This window comes from Cuculus canorus, chromosome 5 (assembly GCF_017976375.1).
Source record: "Cuculus canorus isolate bCucCan1 chromosome 5, bCucCan1.pri, whole genome shotgun sequence".
NCBI lineage: Eukaryota > Metazoa > Chordata > Aves > Cuculiformes > Cuculidae > Cuculus > Cuculus canorus.
Genome location: NC_071405.1, coordinates 45,541,321 through 45,567,112, shown reverse-complemented (window position 1 = coordinate 45,567,112; position 25,792 = coordinate 45,541,321). Strand labels below are relative to the sequence as shown.

General features: G+C 40.8%; 1 protein-coding gene across 2 annotated transcripts in view; it reads right to left on the bottom strand.

The window, feature by feature from the left end:
* Positions 1–288: 288 nt before the first annotated feature.
* Positions 289–25,792, bottom strand: part of EHF (ETS homologous factor) — a 39,048-nt gene continuing 13,544 nt past the window's right edge. The window contains exons 2-9 of one of the 2 annotated variants that reach the window (XM_009571885.2): positions 22,697–22,796; positions 15,028–15,273; positions 14,652–14,711; positions 11,585–11,653; positions 11,431–11,499; positions 8,363–8,422; positions 5,847–6,042; positions 290–4,998 (exon numbers count right to left, since the gene is read on the bottom strand). In XM_009571885.2, coding sequence (XP_009570180.1) covers positions 4,899–4,998; positions 5,847–6,042; positions 8,363–8,422; positions 11,431–11,499; positions 11,585–11,653; positions 14,652–14,711; positions 15,028–15,273; positions 22,697–22,793 — 897 coding nt within the window. In that variant the 5' untranslated portion in view covers positions 22,794–22,796 and the 3' untranslated portion in view covers positions 290–4,898. Of the gene's footprint in view, positions 4,999–5,846; positions 6,043–8,362; positions 8,423–11,430; positions 11,500–11,584; positions 11,654–14,651; positions 14,712–15,027; positions 15,274–22,696; positions 22,797–25,792 lie in introns of both variants that reach the window. The other variant, XM_054068899.1, reaches the window with a different exon arrangement.

Sequence of the window (25,792 nt, the reverse complement as noted above, 5' to 3'; positions counted from 1 at the left end):
AAAATCATAAAAGGAAGGTTACTAAGTAATCTTTTCTTCAAATTTAAAAAGAAATAGCAAAAAAATTATTTCCTGATTTTGTGTTGTTTATTTTCCTGGTATGCTGGAAATCTGTTTGGCACTCCATAACAAATAATCAGCGTTTTTAAATCAGACTGGCTATTCAAGTTAACAGTTATAACCTCAAAAAAAATAATACTACATAGTAAGGAACTGGGGCAGACGCATTAGAACCACAATTGTAGAAAAACAAATATTTGCAATCATAAAAATAATTTTATTTGTCCTTTTCTTTTTTGTGACATGACATGTTTAGAATAAATTTATCCTCAACCTCTCACACAAAGCACTTTGCTCCCAGGGACAGTATAAATGCTGAATAAGGAACCAAAAATCTTAGGAAGAAGAAGCTATCATTTGCTCACTTATTTTGCAATACCTACATACAGCATTACAAATCAACCATTTCCCTCTTTATTCTCTGTATTGAGATTGGTTTTGCATGCAAACACACATACAACCTTATACCTGTCATTAAAATTCAAACATAGTCTCCTACTTAGGTGGACATAATTTTGAGGCCCTTGAAATTCTGGGTTTGAACACAGGCTGATTCAATGTTGACTGAACACTTTTAGAGCCACCATCCTTATGTACCCATATACATAGTTTGAAATGTAGTGGAATTACTTGTTTGCTTAAAAATAACCATATTTGTATATTACAGAGCATGACATTGTGGTTTGTCCCATTGCAGTGAAGCTCCCAGTCTGTAATTCAAGCCCGACTCCGGACGCACTGGAGTAACAAGCACAGGTTACCACAGCAGGCATACCACATGGCACCATTGTGGGCCCCCGTGCTGCCAGCCAGTTCAGGATGCCCAGTGCAGCAGTGACAGGGGCTACAAGGTCCATGTACTACAAACTTGCGCCATACTGATACAGCCACATTTTCCCACAGAGTATAAATGCCATACAAGCATTTGACTTTCTCTTAATTATACGAGTTTTCACTTTTTTTATATCAAGCTGCAGAACAAATCAGGAGACATGTTCTCTTTGTTCATTGAGTGTTTTTGTAGCCAGCACTTCGATGGAAAAATAACATGAAGGACAGGATTTCACAATTTTAACTTATTTGATTCAGTAAAGGAAATTCAGAGCTGAATGTGAGTAATGGCATTCTTTATCAGCCTAGCCCTGGCACACACTTGCGCACACTTCAAAATACCTTGAAGTTAAATCAGTGCTGAAGTAAGAGTTTCGTAAAGTTCAGCAGCTTAAAAGGAAAGGCAATCTAGCTGTGTCAAACTAATTAAGTATTCCAGAGAGACCTGTGAGACATAAAACAGGTTTGGAAATCTGGTATCTTCACAATAGATGGGCTACTCAGCCCATCTACTAGTAAATTAAAGCTATTGGATTTTGTGGTAATTGCATCAGTCCTTTTGCCAATATTGAAATGTTGTGTGGTATTGAAATAATTCAAATTAGTCACTTCAAATCTCCAGACATAAAGAAATTAAGATAAACATCTATCAAAGAATTCCTTTCATGAGTGTTTTATTCAAATTAATATCATATCCACAAAAATAGAAACTGTCTTTAGAACCATTTTGTGATACATAGTCTCCAAGCTGAGATTTACAGTAACAATAGTGAAATATCTAACACGGATTTATTTCCACATGTACACATTGAAGATGATGCTGTGAGAAGCAAGCAGGAATTATGCAAAGTGCTAAAGAAAGAAAGATAAAAATGTAACTAAACATTTTAATGTCTGTGTAGTTCACCAGCCTACACACAGTCTTAGGAAGTTTTTAGAGCAAGTTGCTCTTATTTTTTGCAGAAAATATAATTTGAGAGTGTTCACGCCAACACCTTTGACACTGTGATTTGCATGTAACTATATAAATACAATATACTTTCCTGTGTAGAGCTTTATACATATGAAAAACTATGGTACAGTAAAAATTTATACACATAGTGCTACCAGTTCAGCAGCTCCTAACTTAATAGATACATCTAAAAATATGACTGCACAGCCTCTGAAATAGAAAATAAAAGAACAATCAGAAATGATTTTTGTTTAAATAGTAATTTATGTGAACGTTCATCTTTTCATTTTCTCCATTTGCTTAGGTTTTGTGAAAAGACTTCTGTTGGTTGGTTACCTCTGTCCTTGGCAAGAACTGCAATTTTAAGCAGTCCTTCATGTTTGTCTTAGGCAAAGGTTAATATGTTTGTAAAATGGAGTAAATGTTGGCTGTCTTGTATTTCGACTTTGTGCTATTGTAATGCTGAATGACAAGTACCTGATCTGAAAAGTTCTACAGAGAAAACTTGCAGAAACTTTCACAATTTCCACGTGCTGAAAGATGTGACAGTGGAAGACAGCATTTATACTACACCCTAGTGTAAATCACTCTCTAGATTTATAAGGTATGCTTCTAAAAAATTTTATCTTTCAAACCCCTTAAAAGTAGGTTTATCTGCTGCTCTGTAATCAAGTGGTGATATGTGTATATCTTAAGTTTATTTCATGTCCCAAGAAGTTTGGTGAGAGATCTGGTAGAAAGCAGGGTTATGAAGGTGTTACAATCTGCTGCTGTAAGATGTATGTTAACCTGAGATAAGGGACAACAGATTGTTGCAGATTTATGACTGTACCACTGATTGCAGATTTTCACTTAATGTATGGGTTGGGGGGACAGGGGAGGGTGAAGAACATGGAACAAGTAGCTGCAAGTAATAATAGAGTAGGGGAAAGGGATGGTATTTGGAGCAAAATGAAGGTGCTCTCCCCATCTAGTGGCTTGGTTCTTGTTATATGAACTACAAAATGATAGTAAAGGAAGAGGAATGTAGCTAATCAAGCTAAAAAAAGGAAATGATTGAGTTGCGCAAAAGGAAGCAAAAGCTAGCACAATCAATCAAAAAAAAGAGATAAATAGACTGAGAGAAAAAAATGCTTTGAAGTACAGAGGCTTATTATTTGATTTGTAAATAAGATGAACCTCTCTCCACCCAGGTTATGAAAAGTAAAAATTGTCATGTACGAGTAACTGATGGCGACAGCTCTGACATACACAGTGTAGGAGGCGGTGTTATTGTTTGACATACCCTGAATGTGTAGATAAACAAGTTAGGCTGTCATGTCTGCCTACAAATTGTTGCTCAGCACTTTTGATACACTTTATACTGATAATTCCCTTGTCTTTTAGTTTCATCTCTATTTCTTTTTAAATCAAACAAAACCAGGAATATCCTATAATCTCCAGCTGCACTGCATTTCAAGGCGTATGGATTCAAATCCAGGGAATGCCTGAAGAAATGGATATTGCAAAGATTTAGGATTTTTAATTTTCTTTTCTTCCTCTTTCTTTTTTTGTCCTGGACTCCTCACCCTCCGCTATTGTTTTCCAAATTGAAAAAGTGAGTTGGAATCCATCTCTTGTTTTCATCTCTGCTAACATCATCAAGTAAATCCTGTTTCTCAACTCCTACATCTCAGGTACTCAATGACCTGGTGAAGTGGTGCCTCCTCTAGTTTTTATTTCCCCGTGTTCTACATGAGCTTGATGCCAGCAGGAAGCATTTGTGATTTGCAGAAAGAAAATGCTGCCAATGAATGTTCAGTCTCTGCACAGCGCTGCTAGACATGACCTCAAAATGCCGACCCGGATCTAAATGTCCCCAAAATCTCAGTGTCTTTATATTGGTGATTTTTTTCTCCAACTAATAATCCCAAGCATAACAAATACAAATACAGTATAGAGTCAGACTTGAGAAAAGCAAAGGGAACAAATATTTTACATTCAGTAAAGGGTTTTGGAAGGTCTCCAAGATTTTTGGAAAGTATCAGTCCAAGTGAGACTTGACCTGCCATGAGGACCATAGAACTGGAAGGAAGTGGGGAGACTGTTACCTCATGCCGTGGGATAACATATGTTCTGCTTGCCCACCTCCTCACTGCTTCATATGGCACGATTCTGAATGCTTTAATTAGGAATATGAGAGTGTGGGAGAAATATTAATATTACTACCAGGAAAATGGTGCCTTTCAGTAAGTTTTCCCAGTTAGAAAGCAATAATCTTCCTTCAATAGCTTTTGGTCCCTGAGATTGACTATTTCTGCAGTTAACCTCAATGTGATGTTAGTTACACACAAAATAGCACTTTTCCTGGGATGAGCTGAATGCCCTTTGGAGATTAAGGGAGGATACTCAGTACTGGGTAAGTTCAGGTCCTAAACTTCTGCACACAAGAGAAGGCCACAGTACTGGAGGTAGGTTCTCCAAATAGATGCTGACAGTCACTGTTCTCTGTGGCTGGGATAAGGTAAATCATTGGGATCGCTGTCTGACTCAACAAAGGCAACTGAAAACTAGAAAAGTGTTAAGACACTCAGAAATCAGAGGAGGGAAGGAACAAGTGATATTGGCCGATGAAAGCTATAACCAACTGACTATGGAAGGAGACAACTTGGCTCAGAGGCGCTTTACTGTTTCCTCTACTTATGGTTGCCTTCCAAACTGGGTTACCATACTCCCTAAATGCCCTAGTATCTCACTCCTTCCCTTTCTTTGTATGACTCATAAATCACATTATGCCTGTACGATTAAAAAAAAAAAAAAAAAAAGAGAAAAACTTCATGAGAAGGGAAAAATAATCATAATTCTATAATGTTATCTTATATCACAGAAAACTGTGTACATTTTCTCCCCATACAGGACATACTTCAAATAAAATAATTTTAACATCAACGAAGATAATGTTCCTTCTTCCCAAGAGAAGCAGAATTGTTTTTTCACCCCAGTTTGGTACATAAATATCAGAAATAGTCTTTGAATATCTACATCCAGGTGTTTTAAATGTTATTGCTTGACATACTTAATTCTCATTTTCTCTCCAGCCACGGGCATTCTTTCCAAATTTATATACTAATCTCCGACCATCCACACGCTCTAGGATTTCTCTTTTATAATAATATCTGTTAAAATAAAAGCATAGAAAAACATTTAAGAATAAATTTACCTAGCACCCTAAAAGGCCACTGCCAACTATGCAATCCCTCAGCTACCCGAGAAGTCTGTTTTCTATTAATATATATGAAATACCTAAGTTTATTATAAGTGAAAGACAGAGAGAAAAAAAAAAAATGTTTTCTTTTCACTTTATGTAATCGTCTATATTCAGTCATAGTGAATTGCCTTAGTTATTACACATTTCTGTGAGATTTCATGGGGTTTTTTTTCAGACAACCCAGGATTTGAAATCAGACCTCAAAAGAATCTCAGTTTCCATTTAAATATATGTTTTAACTTTCACGGATTACAGAAACATGCTCTAAATGTTAAAGCAAAGAGTAAATAATGTACTCACATAGAATTTGAATAATTATTTTAAGATAATGGGTGGGGGCTATGCCTATTTTCTAAGTATTGCTGGAAATAACAAGGTCTCTGGCCATTACTGGGCCATTTCAACCTTCCCACTTCAGAAGCACACGAACTTTAAGCTTGCTACAACCATCTTTCCTTCCTAAATTGTGTTTTTGTGTTTTCCTTCCTAAATTGTGGACAGTAATGGAATGTATATTATCTATGTAACACATATATATGTTCTATATCTTAATTATATCATAGTATACAGAAACAGGAGGGGAAAGAAAATACAAAGAACAACATAATGTTGCAATCTCAAAATTAGTGGGAGATACTCAGCTGTCAAAGAAAGCAACTGGTGCTGCAGATAAGTTATTTTTAAAAGTCAACCAGATTCTCCTTTCAGATAGTTTCTTTACATGCCCCAGAATTTTACAGCAATATCTCAGCTCACCTCATAGCCCGGCTGAGTTTCTCATAAGTCATGCTGCTGTTGTTTTTCTTCTTTCCCCAGAGCTGAGCCACAGCTTCAGATTTTAAAAATCTGAAGACACCTTCTGATCGGTCTTCCCACTTGATTAATCCTGGATTTTTCTCAGGACTGAGAAGAATATCTCGAATAAATTCCCAAAGATGAGTTCCTCGAGGGTCTGAAAGACAAAAGGAGGCAGGAGGAAGGAGTGTCTAAAGAGGTCTCCAAGACATGCTTGCCATTTTTATGGCATGTTCTTCATTTTTATGTGTGTCTTCTATGAGTGGTGGCCACTCAGAGACAAGCCATAGATCCTGGAAAACAGAATGCACACCTTTGAGACATACAGGCACAAACCCCACTGACAGCTGGAGGTGAATACTGACGTGACCACTGAGGCTGGAGGTAAGTGTCAGTCTTCAGCAGTCTGAGTCCCATGTAAGGCAGGTAGGAGCCCCAGCAACCGGTGTGCAAGCCACCCACTGCCTCATTCTGCCTTCAACACTGTTTCTGTCCTGAAGATAATGTTTAAGTCTTTCCCTCATCTCATTTGTCCATCTTTCCTTATACTCTTCTACAGCATGACATGCAACCTGATTTTATTGTGCAGTACGTAAAACAGCTAAGATACTTTTGAAGTAGCCACTGAACCTTCACACACTGAAAATATAGACAGAAGGCAAAGAGGGTGAAATGTCATTCTACATCAATGAGTATTTGTTTCTAGGTCTCTTATGTAGACTTAAAGAAGTAAGAAGTTGTAGAGTGGGTAGAGGTTTAGTAGCAAAACTGGCTAGCCAAAATTGTAATTGTAACTGCATCCTACAGTTGGTGTAGAAATGGCACCAAAAAAAAACAGGTCACAAACTAAAAAAAAGAGTAAATAATTCAACAAAACTGGCTTCAAAACCATGTGATTGTTTAGATCAAATTAAGAAGGAAACAAGCCAGTCAAAGATGTGAATGTAAAGAGAAAATGGTATAGAGTGCAACATGAATAGAGGTAGATTTCACTCAACTAACCTAATATTTTTATTTCTTATTATATTTTCAGTTGTTTTTTTCTTCTAGAACAAACCGAATGTGGTGGGCCTAGTCTATTTGGACATCAATAATATAGTCTATAGATCATGATATGGAGAAGGACTGAAGAAACTGGAAATGCAGAGAATCAGCCCAGCATCTGACATCTTCTGTACTCCAAGGCCACGACCTGAGTTCTCATAGTCACAGAATACCCCAAGTTGGAAGGGAGTTGTAAGAGTTGTTGAGTCCAACTCCCTGCTCTTTGCAGGACTACCTAAAACTAAACCACTGATATCTTCATCCAGACAGTCCTTGAACTCTGACAAACTTGTGCTGTAACTGCTCCCCCATGGAGTCTGTTCCAGTGACGGACCACCCTCTCAGTAAGGAGTTTTTCCTAATGTCCAATCTGAACTTCCACTGATGCAACTTCATTCCATTTCCTCATGTTCTATTGCTGGTCACCAGAGAGAGGAGATAAATGTCTCCCTCTCTGCTACTCTCCTTGAAGAAGGTGTAGACTATGACAAGGTAACCCCTCAGCCTTCTCTTCTCTTCTCTTCTCTTCTCTTCTCTTCTCTTCTCTTCTCTTCTCTTCTCTTCTCTTCTCTTCTCTTCTCTTCTCTTCTCTTCTCTAACAAATCAAGTGACCTCAGTTTTTCACAGGTCTTTCTTCAGACCTGTCCTTTCATTAGCAACCTTGAGATACACACACAAAAAAAGAAAAAAATACCTGCTTGCAGACAAAAAGTTCAGGAGTTCTGGTTGGGCAAAGTCACAGAGCAAGGTAAGAAGAGCAGTCAGGAAGAGACAAATGGTCTGCAGACCATATCGAAACAGGATGAATTCAAATACTTCAAAAGGCAGTGAAGGACCAAGATTAAGTTTTTCTACTATAAACAAGGAATAACATAATGCAATATATTTTCAGCATAAAAATCTCAGTAAAATACATTAATGTAACTGTGCCCGGAAATCACAATTATGGTAACCTATCTTCAGAACTATATTGGCAGGATAGAGGGGCATGTGCTTGCTTGTGACGCTGTGCATGAGAAATTCAGCAAGGTGATGTTGAGCGGTGTCTTGTGCGTGTTGCATCTAGCAGGCACAGGTAGGAGCACAGCCATGCCCATATACAGACCTTCCTGATTTAATCTTGGGTCTCCCTCATCATTCCTTTACTCCAGTCCCCCAGTTCAGCTCAAAATAGGGCAGAAGCAACTGGGTTTTGGTTGCTTCCCCTTAAGCCCTCACTAACAGAAACAATTCGGAAAGTATTAACAATACTGAGTCAAAAATAACATATGTAAACAGCACTAGAAACAGTCAGATCCTTGGAGGATTCAATCACTATAACTATCTAACCAGATTTGCTTCCAAAATGCTTCCATTCCCTCCCAAAGGGGAATAGCTTTTAATGTGTTTCTTTTCCTTCAGTCAAACAATTATAAACATTGCTGTTGACTTACTGTGCTTCTTGATGTGGGACTTTGGGGTACGATCTTGCGATTTTTTCACATCTGAAGTATCTGCAGAGAAGGAAAATAGAGCCTGTTTGTAAATTTGATTGAAGTCTTTCCATTGACTAGCAGGTAGAAAGAAAGAAAACCACAAAAAAGAACTAATATCTCTTTTAAAGATAATCACTTTTCAGAAGGTAATCTAAGTGAGGAGGAAGAGGGAGAGTTTTCTGCACTATATGTTAATCAGCACACTTCACAAAGAGACCATTGATGAATAAAGGATGAATGCAGAGGCTTTTGAAACCTAAATTTGATTAACAAATACCTCACCTCATGTTATGTGTGTGAGAGAGAAAAGTAAGATGATCATGTCTATAAAAGGAATCCTGAATTGTCCCATTATGTCTTAGTCTTTGCAGAAGCATGTATCTTTGGGGGCTTATTTGCTTCTGAGAAGATGATCTAATGCAAAATATATGCACTGGTACTAACACACAGAACACCTACCTGACTAAAACATAATAAACTGGCAAAGCATTGTTGTTTGGGGGGGCAGGGTGGGGGAATGCGGCTGTGCTGGTAGGAGTTTTTGGCAGCTGGACAGGCATATATTGTTCCATGGCTCACAGCTATAGAAACAAGCCATTTTTTATTGCTGGTACTTTATCACCTGCAGTCAGCCAGAGGAGGAATAGGGTTTCTGGCGCAAGTGTATCTTCAGAAATCAAGAGAAATAAAAATTCTGCCTGTTCATGGCTGTAACATACCTCACAGTCTGCATCTTCAACCCTCTCGTCTTCAAACCATTGCAGCATGACTCTACTCTTGTCATTAATTAATAGCTTTCATCTAATCCTTTTAAGTCTCACAAAAACTGTGGGATAGTCCTGAGAGGGACCCCCTTCTCTCTTTGCTTTTCAGCTTATGTTGGGCCTGATTTCAACAAAGTAAAGCTTAAGGTCCCACGGATGTTTTCCCATCTTCTATGAATGCACTATTACCATACTTTTCATAGAAACTGGGCATTTGCATGGGAAAATGACTCACAGGAAATATTCATTTGCATAGAAACTTGTTGGATTTGCACAAGGAACAGCAATAACTGCATGTGAAAAGGTAGACGCAAATTTATTCACACACTTGCCTTATTCATACATAACTGGAAACATAAGCCGGTCAGTGAGGATAAGCCTAACCTCCACTGTTTTGAACCTGACATAATTACTGGCCTTGACCCCCAAGCAGCAAACATGCTCTGAATCATTTTGCATTCTCACTTTCAAAGACCATGAACTAGATTGAACCTTACTCAGCTTGCGGGTGGGAAATATAATGGAGCTTATTTCACTGTTTTTTCTCAGATTATGATTCCTTGATGATATTAGAAGTCTGTGGGAACTCCAGGTGAGGACAGCAAGACCCAGTCCTTTATTTGCCCTCTTACATAAATCCTTCTCATTTTAATATCCCACAGTTTGCTTGCAAAGATTTGTTATGCTCCACTTAGCTGGATATTTATTTTTGGAAGTTCAGTTGCCTTTTGCCTAGCTGGTAATTTATTCTGGATTTCAGCTGTGTAAATAGCCTCATGTTCTGCCCCCGCTCCTATGTTAAGACCGATTTCAAACATGCTATGTTAGGAGGCTGGGGCCTGACATGAAAAGAGTTGTGATGTAGTTTCAACAAAGCTGTCTTGCAAAACTTTTGACAAAAGGTTGCACAGTATTTGCATATGATTCAGGAATGAGCCATTTTTAATGGGATATACAAATTTAGTTTTTACAGGAGGCTGTGCCCTTGGCGTGCCACCCTAGCTCTAGGCTTAAGCAGTCAGAGGGTAAACACTTCGTGCCAGGATCTTGACAGGTCCCCAGTCCTGTCAGAGAGGTCTGAAATCCTGGTAGCTGTCTTGTAATATTAGGTGGAGATTTCAGAGAAAGCAAACAGAGTATTTGCTTAATTTTTTTTTAAGGTTTGGTGGTTTCTTCTTCTGGTCAGGTTTTCTCTTTTTAAATCATTGCTGAGTGCATTAGTTTAAACTGTATGTTACTTGGCAAGTCTGGCTGTGCTGGGAGGCTGAATAATGCAGCGAACCAGCAGGCACAGAAGCTGCGACTACCACATATATTCAGAGGCACAGGGTTGCCCCCAGTGCAGAGACAGTGTCTGTGAAGCTGAATCTGCAGTGCTGTGCTTTCGTTTCTCATCCACCTATGGTTTCCACTGCTTTCTCCCTCAGGTCTGTTTGCTTAACAGCCTCCTAAGAAAGGTGTGCCTTTCCTTCTCCACTTTCTCACTGCTCTGCCAACTCTGCTCTCCCCTTTCCCCACTGTCTTGATCCCTCATCTCTGCCCCTGGTGCCTTGCCCCTGGGACAAGGCTCATAGAGCGTTCCAACACATGTACCTGGACTGCATTTTTGCCAGGCACTACGGCAAAATGGTTTGCTCTTTCCCATGCCTTTTAGCAGGCAGATTGTATCTGTGCCTTGTGGAAGGACTGTGGAGAGGTGAAGAGGTGTGTGGTGCCTATCCTGCTGTCGGTTGAGACAGGCTCCAGTAGGAAGTCCTTCTGCTGGTGTAGTTGGGTAGAGGACTTGGTGCCTGCACTAACAGCTCCCCCAGGCCAACCCCAACACAACTCCAAACCTAGAAACCTACTCAGCATGAACCACTGGGTCACTAGGGAAGCGCAGACACTTCTGGGGAGTAACATGCCACTCGTTTGCCCATACCCAGCTACACCACAGATAAGTATGGTGGTGCTGGAATGTCTCATCTCTCTGACACTGATATCTTCCTCTTTGACTTAGCCATTTTAAAAGATATGTGGGATTGCAGATTATTTGATCATTGTCTTGACAGAGAGAAGCATTTCTTTAAAGCAAACTACTGTAATAATGATAGCAAACTATTGTAATAATGGTAGCTAAAAGAGCTGTCAGAATCAGTACTGCTTGGTTTAAAATTACTGGAGGCTCAGATTCAATCCTACAGCAGAAGGCCACAGAGACTATTATAAATCAATAGCTCTGGGACAAGTGGCAAACAATTAATATAGTTACAACTTCCTTACCAGGAGGTTGGTGACTAGGTGTTGTCATGGAAATCTGAGAACGACAGAATGTTTTACTGTCCAATAGCTCTGAAAATTAAAAACAAGACATTTAAAGTAATAGTCTCAGACATAATAAAATCAGAAATGCATGAACTATCATGATGTTAGTTACCTACTGTGCTACCATAGCCACTGTCAAACAGGTAATTCTCTTCTTTCCAGGACACCATTAATGATGGATCTGAAGGTAAAGGACCAAGAGTAAAATCTGATCACTAAAAGAACACTTTTTATCATGGAGGTGAATATTAAACACTAGAGGGAATAAAAAATGGGCAAAAAAGAACTGTGGAAGGAATCAGGAAGTAAAGGCACTATGCATGAAATTACTTCCTTTCATTGAAGTTGTGGATGGGGTTTTGCATACTCGGGCAAATGTACTTGCACAAAGCACTGACTTTTAGAGATAATGTACTAGGCTTTTCCTTTTCCTGGCTAATATATCACTTAACCCTGCCTTTGAAGGAGGTTTCCTATGCCAGATCAACTTGAGAATCATCGAATCATTGAATCATAGAATCACCAGGTTGGAAAAGACCTCTTGGATCATTGAGTCCAACCATTCCTATCTGCCACTAAGCCATGTCCCTGAGCACCTTGTCTTTTAAATACCTCCAGGGATGGTGACTCAACCACCTCCCTGGGCAACCTGTTCCAGTGCCTGATGACCCTTTCTGTGAAAAATTTTTTCCTGATATCCAGTCTGAATCTCCCCTGGTGCAGCTTGAGGCAATTCCCCCTTGTCCTGTCCCCTGTCCCTTGGGAGAAGAGGCCAGCACCTTCAGCTCTACAACTTCCTTTCAGGTAGTCGTAGAGAGCAATAAGGTCTCCCCTCAGCCTCCGCTTCTCAAGGCAAAACAACCCCACTTCCCTCAGCTGCTCCTCGTAAGACCTGTTCTCCAGCCCCTTCACCAGCTTCATTGCTCCTCTCTGGACAAGCTCCAGAGCCTCAACATCCTTCTTGTAGCGAGGGGCCCAGAACTGAACACAGTATTCAAAGTGTGGTCTCACCACTGCTGAGTACAGGGGCAGAATAACCTCCCTGGACCTGCTGGCCATGCTGTTTCTGATACAAGCCAAGATGCCATTTGCCTTCTTGGCCACTTGGGCACACTGCTGGCAACTCTAATTATACCCAATCCAGTCCTGAATTCTGAGCCCCTCACAATTACAGCACTGCTGGGGTGCCACAGAGTCTCAGTTACAGTGTTCTCAAATATCTAGTAAACCAAGAGGATGGTTATAATGAGTATTTATTTCTATAGTGGTAGAACTCAAAAGTCCCCTCTGAAACAGATCTGTAAGTAAGCGCAGAATGAGAAACATAAAAGCCTAACCCTATATGAAGGGCCATTTTATTCTAGGTACATCAAGTCCCCATCCTTATACTAAATCCTACTTTCCCGATTAAAGAGGAATAATTTGGGTCAGTTGGATCAACATAAGCAGAGCAGAAGTATTGTTCTTATGACCTGTACATCGATCTGGAAATTATTCTCTTCACAGCATATTTTTGAGATCTTAAAAATCTCTTTTTCTTTTGAATCCAGACCAGAAAGGATATGTTAGCTTCAAATCTAGGTTTTATTAAATGTTTTTCAAGTTCATATAAATGTAATTAAAAAATATATAGCTAAATTATCCTATCTGGCTGAATTACCACTTATGACATAGGAATTTATCAGGCATGCTAAGTAAGAGTTGCATGTTTTGGCACCCAGAGTTTGTCTTTCTACAATAGCACAAACCTTTTGCTTGCTTGGACACCTAATCTACCTAATGTTGCCTCTGAAAACAGGTCTTGCCTAACCAGAACACAGGCAGTCAGCTTGTCTTCCCATTTTTGGCCTTTTTCAGTAACCATGTCTTTGCAACTATAACAGTCTAATAGGATAAGTCAGGCTTCTCCTCTAAACCACAATCCCCTTCCATGTCTGCTTACAAGGAGTCCCTTCCTCAGAAATCCCAACTTGAGCCACCTGCTCTTCCTCATGACTATCCATGGTCAGCCTCACTGAGCCCCACCATGCCACTCCTGATTCAACACAACTGGGAGAACCATCAGTTAGTCTTGGACTTTGATCTTTCCAGGATGTGCAGCTGAGGTACTTTGCACTTCATTGTGTATCTCTAGTGGGAGGAAGAACTAATATTATACCAAGCTCTCGTAAATCAGGACTTTCTGTATTACGGTTTTCTATATGGCAAGCAGTGAGGCTGCTGTGTACACAACACTGCACTACACAGGCACAGGCAAGGCATGTATTACAGATTGCAATGCTTGCCTGCTGCAAGAAGGTGAATAGTGGCCCTGACAGGAGAGCTTGGGCTCCTCTGGGTTAGCTGAATTAACAGGCTGGCAGTATTGGTTGGAGACGTGGCATGCTACATATCTGTAGCATGTACAAATTCATTCTGCCAGAAGATAATAAAATGTGTCTCGTGAACACAGCCACGTACAAAGAGGCTGGAACTAGTGGAATAGAGAGGGTTTGGGTATGGACAAAGGTGCTCTGGCAAAGGAAGCAGGAAAATAATCATGCCTGAAAAGGAGGACCGAACTGAGCTGAAATTCTTTTCTCAGTGAAACAAAGTCCTGTGAGGAAAAGAATCCAGCTCTGAGCAAACTGGAAAAAAAGACTGTTATAGGAAAAATGCAGATTTAGTCTAATTAAAATACTACCTGAATTCTGTTTTATTAAATATGAACAAATTTAAATGTTTTTGTTTTTTTTTCTCTCAGAGCTACTTTGTTTGGAAATCTCCTCATATTTCAAATGTTAACACTTCACAAGAAAATATTTTTCCCCCCTTTTTCTAAACTGACATACAGCGGAAAATAGTTGTTTTGAAATCTTCTCTTTGTTTTGAATAAGGCATAGAATGAAGCCCTCTACAAAGCTGTGCTCATTGAGCAGTGCAAATTATTCAAACTCTGAATATCAATAAAGACTGCTGGTACTGCAATAGTCTCACAGAAGTGGCACCATACAAACTAAGACATAGTAGTAGTATCCAAAACTTAAAAAAGTAGACATTGACATAGTATGTGTTGTTTCTTTTATTCTGCATGATGCACTTCCCATTTTATATAATGTCATTCTGATATCTCTTACTTGGAATGGACAGTTTCCCCTTTTTGTCACCATCAAAAGACAAGTTACCCAACTGTTACGCACCTGCTTGCTCTGTCTTCACAATGACATTATGAGATTGATATATGTCACTTCCGCACTGGCCTGCAAGAAATCATATGGTAGATAGAATGTATGACAATAAGCGCAGAAGAATCAAAGGTATTAGCTCCAACCAGCAACTGCTACAGATGAGCCAGAGGGCTAATGTTGGAATGGAACAGGAGTTTCCCCTGTTTTTTCATACCTCTGCATTACATTGCGTCTAAGCAATTTAGCAATACAGTGAACGAAGCATAAGGAGATTAGGAAACATAGCAAGCGAGATCTGCCAGGTAGGTCTCTGGGGAATGTAAGTAACTTCTGAAGGTCCCAGAATTCAGACGCACTGTACTTGCATCTCTGCCTAATATCTATTTACCATTCCATTTTAGGTGCTGAAGGTTGCTGTAAAGAAGTTGCCCTGCTGTCCCAGCTGCCTGAGTGAATTCCTGCAGGCTCATACTGCACAGATGCTCCCCGTTGATATCAAACTTCTGGAAGGGTATGCAGCTGGCATCCAGTTGGTTGGTATCAAGGAGATGCTGAAGCCACTCCCAGACTTGAAACTTAGTCCAGTACTGTGGGTGTATTTCATGCCACTGGGTTCCATAAAAGCTGCTGGACACTAGAAAAGAAAATAGGTATTTACCTTCTCTATGTATTGGGTTTGCATGGCAAGGTTTTAGTAGCACAGGTCTACAGGGGTGGCTCCTGTGAGAAATGCTAGAGCATTTCCCTATGTCCGATGGAACCAATGCCAGCTGGCTCTGAGAAGGACCTGTCACTGGCCAAGGTTGAGCCAAACAGCGACAGTGGTAGTATCTCTGTGATAACATATTTAAGGCGGCGGTAAAAAACCTGAACAATGGCAGCCAGAAAGAGAAGTGAGAATACATGAGAAGAACAACTATGCAGACACCAGTCAGTGAAGGAGGTACCCCAGGCAGCGGAGCAGTGATTCTCCTGCAGACTGTGGTGAAGACAATGGTGAGGCAGGCTGACCACCTGCAGCCCACAGACTTTAATGGTACAGCAGATATCCACCTGCAGCCCATAGAGAAGCCCCAACTGGAGCAGGTGAATGTTCCCGAAGGAGACTGTGATCCCATGAGAAGCCTGCACTGGAGAAGGCTCCAGGCAGGATCTGTGGATTCATGGAACTGTGGATAGAGAGATGAGCCCACGCTGCAGCAGGTTTGCTTGCAGGACTTGTGACCTTGTGGGGGGGGCCTGCACTGAAGCATTCTGTTCCTGAAGGACTTCACTCCATGGAAAGCACCCACGCTGGAGCAGTTTATGAAGAACTGCAGCCTGTGGGAACAACTCACACTGGAGAAAGCTCTCTCCTGTGGGAAGAACCCCACACTGGAGCAGTGAAAAAGTATGAGGAGTCCACCGTCTGAAGATGAAGGAGCAGTAGAAACAACATGTGATGAACTGACCACAACCTCATTCCATGTCCCCCTAGGCTGCTGGTGGAGAGAAAGTAGAACTCTCATGAGTAAGCCTGGAAAGAACTGAGGGGTGGGAGGAAGGTGTTTTAAGATTTACTTTTTATTTTTCATTATCCTAATCTGATTTGATTAGTAATAGGTAAAATTTAATTTAATTTTCCCCAAGACGAGTCTGTTCTGCTTGCGACAGTAACTGGGGAGTGACCTTGACCCATGAACTTTTCATTATACTTTCTACCTCGTCCAGCTGAGGAGGGCAGTGATAGAACAGCTTTGGTGTGCACCTAGCATGCGGTCAGGGTCAACATGCCACACTGTTAGCACTACAGGATTATGACAAGACAAGAGAGCTAAAGTTAAACTGCATTTTCTCGAAGTTCACAGATCTAGATTATTTTCTCAGTCCTTAGCACTAGCATAGTAGATATTCATAGAATCACAGAATCACCAGGTTGGAAAGGACCCACTGGATCATGGAGTCCAACCATTCCTAACACTCCCTTAAACCATGTCCCTAAGCACTTCATCAACCCATTCCTTAAACACCTCCAGGGAAGGCGGCTCGACCACCTCCCTGGGCAGCCTGTTTTAGTGCCCGATTTTTTTCTGATATCCAGCCTGAACCTCCCCTGGCGGAGCTTCAGGCCATTCCCCCTTGTTCTGTCCTCAGTCACTTGGGAGAAGAGGCCAGCTCCCTCCTCTCCACAGCCTCCTTTCAGGTAGTTGTAGAGAGTAATAAGGTCTCCCCTCAGCCTCCTCTTCTCCAGGCAAAACAACCCCAGCTTTCTCAGGTGCTCCTCGTAAGACTTGTTCTCCAGCCCCCTCACCAGCTTCGTTGCTCTTCTCTGGACACACTCCAGAGCCTCAACATTCTTCTTGTAGTGAGGGACCCAGAACTGAACACAGTACTCAAGGTGCGGTCTCACCAGTGCCAAGTACAGAGGGAGAATAACCTCCCTGGACCTGCTGGTCACACCGTTTCTGATACAAGCCAAGATGCCATTTGCCTTCTTGGCCACCTGGGCACATTGCTGGCTCATGTTCAGTTGGCTGTCAACCATTACCCCCAGATCCTTCTCTTCCGTGCAGCTCTCCAGCCACTCTTCCCCCAGTCTGTAGAACTGCACAGGGTTGTTGTGCCCCAAGTGCAGGACCCAGCATTTGGCCTTGTTGAACTTCATGCCATTGGCCTCAGCCCAGTGGTCCAGTCTGTTCAGATCCCTTTGCAGAGCCTCCCTACCCTCCAGCAGATCAACACTTCCTCCCAGCTTAGTGTCATCTGCAAACTCGCTGAGGGTGCACTCAATGCCTTCATCCAGATCATTGATAAAGACATTGAACAGGGCTGGACCCAGTACTGAGCCCTGAGGAACCCCACTTGTGACTGGCCTCCAGCTGGAGTTAACTCAATTTACCACCACTCTCTGGGCCCGGCCATCCAACCAGTTTTCAACCCAGGAGAGTGTGCACCTGTCCAGGCCAGAGGCTGACAGTTTCTGAAGCAGGATGCTGTGAGAAACTGTGTCAAAGGCTTTACTGAAGTCCAAGAAGACTACATCCACAGCCTTTTCCCCATCCAGCAGTTGAGTCACTTTGTTATAGAAGGTGATCAGGTTAGTTTGGCAAGATCTGCCTTTTGTAAACCCATGTTGACTGGGCCTGATCACCCAGTTCTCTTGCATGTGCTTCATGATAGCACTCAAGATCACCTGTTCCATGACTTTCCCTGGCACTGAGGTGAGACTGACAGGCCTGTAGTTCCCCGGATCCTCCCTGCAACTCTTCTTGTAGATGGGCACAACATTAGCCAGCCTCCAGTCTAGTGGAACTTACCCAATCAGCCAGGGCCGCTGGAAGATGATGGAAAGGAGTTTGGAAAGGACATCTGCCAGCTCCTTCAATACTCTTGGGTGGATCCCATCCAGCCCCATAGACTTGTGGGTGTCTAGCTGGGCAAGTAAGTCTCTAACCTCCTCCTCTTGGATCATGGGAACCTCATTCTGCTCCTCTGACTCCTGGGTTTGTACACAGAGGGAACAACTTTTCTTGCTATTAAAGACTGAGGCAAAGAAGGTATTCACTACCTCAGCCTTGTCCTTATCCCCTGTCGCTGTTGTTCCTTCTGCATCCAATAGGGACTGAATATTCTCCCTAGTCCTCCTTTTCTTGTTAATGTATTTGTAGAAAGATTTTTTGTTATCTTTCACAGACTTAGCCAATTTGATTTCTAGTTGGGCCTTAGCCCTCCTGATTTTTTCCCTGAATGATCTCACTTCCTCCACGAGTCCACCCAAGACGCCTGTCCCTTCTTCCAAAGCTCATAGACCTACTTTTTGATGTGTCTCAAGATCTCCCTGCTCAACCAAGCTGGCTTTTTCCCCTGCCGGCTCCTTTTCTGGAACATGGGGATGGCTTGCTCCTGAGCTGCTAGGATTTCATTTTTCAAGAGCACCCAGCCCTTGTGGGCTCCCTTGCCCTGAAGGACTGTCTCCCATGGGACTTTGCCACCAACCTTCTAAACAGTCCAAAGTCTGCCCTCTGGAAGTTTAATGTGACTGTTTTGCTAATCCCCATCTTTATCCCACCTAGAACTGAAAACCTTATCATCTCATGATCGCTCAGTCCCAGGTGTTCCCCAAGCGTCACATCCGCCACAAGATCTTCTCTATTCACAAACAGCAGGTCAAGGAGGGCACCCTCCCTTGTTGGTTCACTAACCAGTTGTGTGAGGAAGTTGTCTTCCACGCACTCCAGGAACCTTCTAGACTGCTTCCTTTCTGCTGTATTGTACTCCCAGCATATATCTGGAAGGTTGAAATCTCCCACAAGGACAAGAGGTAGAGATCTAGAGACCATCCCCAGCTGTTTATAGAAGAGCTTGTCAGCTGCTTCCTCTTGGCTGGGTGGTCTCCCAGCAGACTTCCATCACAATGTCTGCCCTTTGTGGGCTCCTCTGATTTTAACCCACAAGCACTCAGTCCCTTCCTTACCGTAATCCAGCTCAAGGGTATCAAATCACTCTTTAACATAGAGGGCTACCCGCCTCCTTTTCTACCCTTCCTGTCCTGCCTGAAGAGTTTATACCCCCCACAGCTGTACTCCAGTTATGTGAGTCATCCCACCACGTTTCTGTGATGGCAACGACATCATAGTCACTTTGCCCTACAACAGCCTCCAGCTCCTCCTTCTTATTGCCCATGCTGTGTGCATTGGTGTAAATGCACTTCAGCTGGGCTGACAAACCTTCAGCCCTCATAAAGGGAATAGAATTCATTCCCAATTGACTGGTCCTTGGAATAACTAACTCCACAGTTCCAGTTTCATTCTTGCGGTCCCCAGCTGTACTCGCTCCCCTTGCTCTGTGGTGGTGTACTGGTGGTCCACTCCGGCACACCATATCTCAGTCACTGGAGTCCCAATTCCAGGCTCATTCCCAACTAGCCTGGTCTCCTCTCCCTCCCCCTTCACATCTAGTTTAAAACTTTATTTAAGAGCCTAACTAGATTTTTAGGAAGTACTTTAGTCCCCGTTGGAGACAAGCGTGTCTCATCCCTAGTAAGAAAGCCTGGGGTTGCATGGGTCACCCCATGATCAAAGAATCCAAAGCCTCTCTTCTCACACCAGGCTCGGAGCCAAGCATTAAACAGCTGTTTGTCTTTGACCTCCTGTTCCTTATTCCTTAGTGTTGGGATGGAATTAAACACCACTTGTGCTCCAGAGCCCTCCATCATTCTCCCTAGAGCCCTGAAGTCTCTTTTGATGGCTTTCAGCTTTCTGCACTGTAAGTCATCATGGCCTATTTGAACTACTAGCAGGGGTTAATAATCCGTTTCCTTCACCAAGGAAGGAAGTTTTCTAGGGACATCCTTTACTGATGCCCCCGGTAAGCAGCAGACCTCCCTGTGGAGTGGGTCTGGTCTGCAGATGGGTCCCTCTGCTCCTTTTGGAAGGGAATCCCCTAGGACAATCACTCTCCTCTTTTTATTAACAGAGGATGTTTTTAAGGTCCTCTGAGGATGCCTGAGCCTAGGGAATGTTTCTAGGCTGTGGGAGCCATCTTCTTCTTCCCTGGGGATAGGTTCTACCTGCACCGCTTCATATTTATTTTTGAGGGTGATTTGGGGGTTTGTTGTCTGAGTGGGGGGAGCAGGTTTCCTGCACCAGGCAGGAACTTGCTGCCATTCCCCATCTCTTGTTCCCCCAGCCTTGCAGTTTGTAGGTGGGAGCCACACTGGCTCCAGCAGCCTGCTGAGTTTGGGAAAATTATTATTAAAAAATATTGCTGGAAAAGTTATTTTTTTTGCATCAGTTTTCCAGTTAAAAGCCGTGTATGATCACATTGTATGTAGGAATTAATTTATTGATGTTGGCTAAATGCACCAAAATTGTTTGATGGAACTTACCTTACGGAAGTACTGTTGAAAAGATATGTTTATCCTTGTGTGGGAAAATAATTTTGAGTGCATCAGAAAATGATGGAAAAAAAATGATTGCAAAATTCTCAGGATGTGACACAGACATTTTCTTTTAATAAGGACTTAGTAAAACTAAATATGAATTGTGAAATTCAACCAAAGAACAGCCAAGGCACTCTCATATTGCTCCACAATAAAGCCAATCAATATGGTGCACAGCTTCATGATAAAGGCTTCATTCTGATTGAAGCACTTTTTTTCTGTAGTCAGGTAAGATGATTTCAGAACACAGCTGTAAATCTCATTTTTAGTTGTGGAAGCTGCATCATTTTCTTGTTACAATGTCTGAGTTTTTTTCTTGAAAGTCTTCTAAGCTGCTCTCAGTTGAATGTCACTGCACAAAAAGAATTTACACATACAAATGAAAGAAATTGTATGTGGGGATAAGATAATTATATAAGATAAGAGAAAAAGCAGGGCTGCTTGGTCTGCCCTTGTAGAAGGGCCAGCAAAAGGAGTTCAGTATAATTTATTCCTTGGGAAAAAAGGACAATTGATTGTGGCAGGCAGAGACGGTGACATGATAAAATGCTCACAACTATATGAAAGGCTTAAGGATGAGGGAAAGAGGCATTACAGAGGTGACTGAATTACAGAAAGAGTGCTGCCATGGCCTAGCTCCACAGCAATACCACTCCAGGATGTGGCACCGGTCTGTCCTCAGTCTCCCTGAGAAAAAGATCACCTACATAGCTGTGAGAAATACTAAAAACAGTGGAAATTGCTAGAGGACTGCAAGCAACACAGCTGGCATATTTTAGGAAACCATCCCCCCTCAGCTATCTTCAACTAAGGTACAGTGTACAATGCTAGTTTCAAGCTAAACACAAAAAAGCCCTATGGTTACTTAGGTTTCTTTATCAATATCAGCCAAGAAGGTCTGTGTCAGTAACTCAGGGAGTTGCAGGACTGTTTCTCATCCTAGTGTTGAAGGATTTAAGGCATGAGTGTGGAAATGATTAAGAGTGTGGTATGTCAGGGAGTAGAAGTTTGGTGGAGCCACCAAGAAAAGAAGGTTGATATGTGTTCCCATCAATTCAGAATGGTAAAGGAATTTCAGAGGCCACTAGACTCTTAATGTAAATGGAGAGAATTTAGTGATGGGAAAGAGTAGCTTTGGAAATGAAAATGAATTAGTAAATGATTAAAGAGACTGCTCTGAGCTTTTGTCTTCCTGTCCCTGTAAAACATAAGTGAATCCTGAGGAGTTTCACACTGGAAACATGAAAATAGACCCCACTGTTTCCCTTCACAAAATCCTGTGCAATGCAAAACTCAGGTCAGGACTTTTTTTCCCTGTGAATCCGTTACAGACAGGTTGCCACATTTATTAAGTGCATGCTTCTGTATTCCTGTTTACGTAGAAATTACACACAAAAAGAACAAGCGTTTCATTGAGTGGGAACTTTCATTGTTGCAGCATTATTTGGATTAGAATTGCAGTATGTGTTTGCTTTTTAAGGTTCATCCATTGACTGAGTGGTAAAAAGAATTTTAAAAATATATCAAACTCTACATATATACATATATGTCTATGTATTTTTATACTGAGTGAGAATATATATTTATGAACATATTTTTTTTCATACACAACTATATATAGTCAGAAAACAGTAAGAAAAAAAGAAAAGTTCCCATATCACAAGCTGTCTGCTGCTTTAATAACAGTTTAATTAGAAAGTACTCTGGCAACTTGAGCTGTAAAAGCAGATACAGTAAAGGAGCAAAAAGACTTTTCCCCTGGAAAACCAAAGGAATCATTGAAGCATTGAAGAGTAAGGTTGGTCCACAGAAGGTGTGAAGGGTAAAGGTAAGAGAGAAAGAATCCTGGACTGAGGAGAGGGAACTTTAAGCACTTTCAATATCATTAAATTCATTTTTTAAAAAAAGAACTAGGAAGGAAATTAACTGTAAATTAGTTACTGTTAAAAACTTAGTGTTGAAAATTCAGCTTTTTACAAACGATATAACAAATGCAAATTTTTATTACCAGAAGTGAAACCCCAGTAAATTAGTATTACTGAGAAATAATACTTGTGCATACTTGAATGTGTACTAGAACCTTCTCCCCAGCCTTTCCCAAAAAAAACATGGTTTAGAGCCATTAAATTCCTCTTACCATTGCATGTGGAATATCCGTCTGTCCAGGAAGGCTGCTGGTGGAGTAGATTGCTGCTGGAATTAATACTCATTCTGGCAGTTCCTTCCAAAATCATGATCTGTAAACGAATCAAACGGCTTGCTTAGTGAGCAGCGTCTAGTCCAAGAGGTAAATGGCAAAAAAAAAAACCCCAAAACATCCACTGAAGATGAAGTGAGGAAGCCAATTCCATTTGTAAAAGATAAAACTGGAATCAAGAACACGTTGCCACGACCCCTTTTTTTTTTTTTTTTTTTTTTTTTTTGCAGTCAAAAACTGCCACAAAATCTCCTTACAGTAAACGTTACCATGATTGATTTGCATATGCAAGAAGCAAGTTTCTACAGCTGCCCATCCATAAATGAATAATCCGTAATCAGAGAAGAAGCTGAATGAAAACACAGAGCAATACAGGAAAGCAGCCAAACTTTGAGAAATAAAACACTAAATAGTTTTACTTTTTTCTTTTTCTAATCTAAAGGTGAATATATATCAAACATTCTTTCTTTTTTTCTCATCACCTTTTTTAGGAGAGAGAAAAGGTTTTTCAATAATTGCAAACGAAACTATACAGTTGACAACAACAGTTCGGGAACTCCCTCACACAGGACCCACGTGTTAATACTACAGGGAGGTAATGCTACAGGGAATGTCTTGTCAGCTAACCCAGTTTCTTATCTGATCTGTCAGCAGTGTCCATAACACATCTCAGTTACAAATATCACGGATCATACATTTCACACCACCCAAAAATTGGTCCATTGACAGCCACTGGTGTAAGAGAAACAGCATTTTGGAGAGACACTCCTCACAGGAAAATATTCCCTCTTTGAAGTAACACAAACTTGCCTTTCTACTTATCTGAGCATGAACACCATGAGTAAAGCTATCCTTTATTTTATTTATACTTTTTTTAAAAAAACACCAAACCACTAATATGTTACTTTAGAAAAATGCTACATATTTATCACATTCCAGTTAAGGTATACAAACTTCTCCCAATTACAGGTATTCCAAGTATTTTACACTATCTTCGGTTTGAAGTTGCAAAGTTTAAAAACATACATTATTACCATAGGCATTCTTCAAGAGTTTCAGAAAGTAATTTGTTATATATTATAGGAGATTCAGATTACTTATATTCTTATATGAATACAGAGAAAAAATTGTTCAAAATTATTCTAAACTGAAAGCCATAAAATATGTAAAAACGAAACCTTAGACATCAGAATGGCATACACATGAAGGTAGACTTCACCTTGGAATTTAAAAGAGGATGAAATATAAAATGAACTTGTGGAAGTTAAAGTTACTAGTCTTGGCTTTTTATCTCAAAGCCAATGTGAAAACTTCCACTAAGAGCACAGCCTGATACCTTACAAGCAACTTTTTTAGTAGAAAAAAATGAGTCAATAGAAACACTCACAACCTTGTTTTTAAACACCCTGAATAGAGTTGGTATTTTTGTCTGTCACTTAAAAAATTCCGTAACTTTTAAAAGTCTCGCTCTTTTTTCTTAATGCAAACATGTTCCTTATTTGGAAATTATTCTAGCACTTTGTTGAGGGTGAGTATTCAGTCCCTCTTGCATATATTCTATGCCTGTGTCTGCAAGTGTAAGGTAAGGCATCTTGCTCAAGAATATTTTCCATACGAAAACTAAACTGTTATTTTCTCCATTTCATTTTCTATATGCCTTTCTTTGATACAGGTTCATGGAAGATTTATATTAGCTGTGTCTCATCCCATACTTGGAAAGATTTTGTGTCAGGACACTTTAAGGGGTGTTCTCTTCAATAGTTTAGGGCCAAATCCTTAAACTTTCCTTATGAACAGACAAACCTGGTTAAAGGGTGCGAAGCCTCAAGGGGAAGGATACAAAATATTTTCAGTTTTCTTTTAATCATATGCCATATATCAAAGGAAACAGTGGAATTAATGAATCCTGGTTTCCTATGAATGTGTATCTTGTGGTTGGGTTCTCTAGTGTCTAGTAAGATGCAAGTGCTGATTGAAGTTTTTCCCACGGTTGGGGCATTCATAATACCTCATTGTCTCAAAGGAGTGAGCTCAAGCTTCACTCTTTCTTTCAGATGGAGTGTTTATAAATTTTCATCTTGTACTTGGCAGACAGTTTTCATTAATTCAGTAAGAACTTTGAGACTTGAACCCTCTATCAAATTTAATTAAAATTAGTGATGGGACTCAAGGATTGTTGCTGGCTAAAGGCAAAAGCCAACGCACGAGAGAATAACCACAGAACACTCATTTCCTCAGGAAACCATGTTAAAAATGGATTCTAGCTGAGCTGACATTTTGGAAAACAATATAGAGATCTTGGGATCTGTTTCTCAACTGAGACATGGTATAACGAAAATGAAAACACACACGAAATATCATATGCTTATCTAGACACATGTATTTATATACATGTAAGCCTCTGTATCTGTACATTGCAGGTATCTGTAGACACATTTCATTTTTTTCCACTTAAGAGGAACCATCTCAGGACAATAATCTCATAACACTGCTAGGCACATTGCACAGCTATGAGAGGAAGCAACGAATGCTTTACTCAATCAGCAAGGTTACACATAGTTGCGCACTGGTGTTCAGCAGCATTCTTAGGAGTACTATAAGGAGGGATGAATGCATCCAAAAAGAAAGAGTCTTTCACCTATATTCAATATATCAGGTGGTATTGAAAGACCAAACCCTGAAGGACTTTCTTAGTGAAAGGTCTCAAAAGAGTTAAGAGGAGATTTGACTGAGCCACAACCCAGCAACTTGGCAGTAACAGGAGGTCATTTGCTCTGTTCTTCTTGTCTGCCTATGAAGCAAATCCAACACTGCAGAAAAAAAATTTACGAATCCTTGAACACCGTATATTGCACTCTATGCAAATTATTTTATGGCACTACTTGTGTGCTCTGAAAATAAATTACTCTGATCCCCATTTCCACATTCAACACAATGAGTCCTAACGTCCAGATAATGAGTTTCTCCTTTCTTTGAACCAGAATCTTTCAAGAATAGCTCATATTAAATAGCGGGAAAATGCTGAACACTGTATGA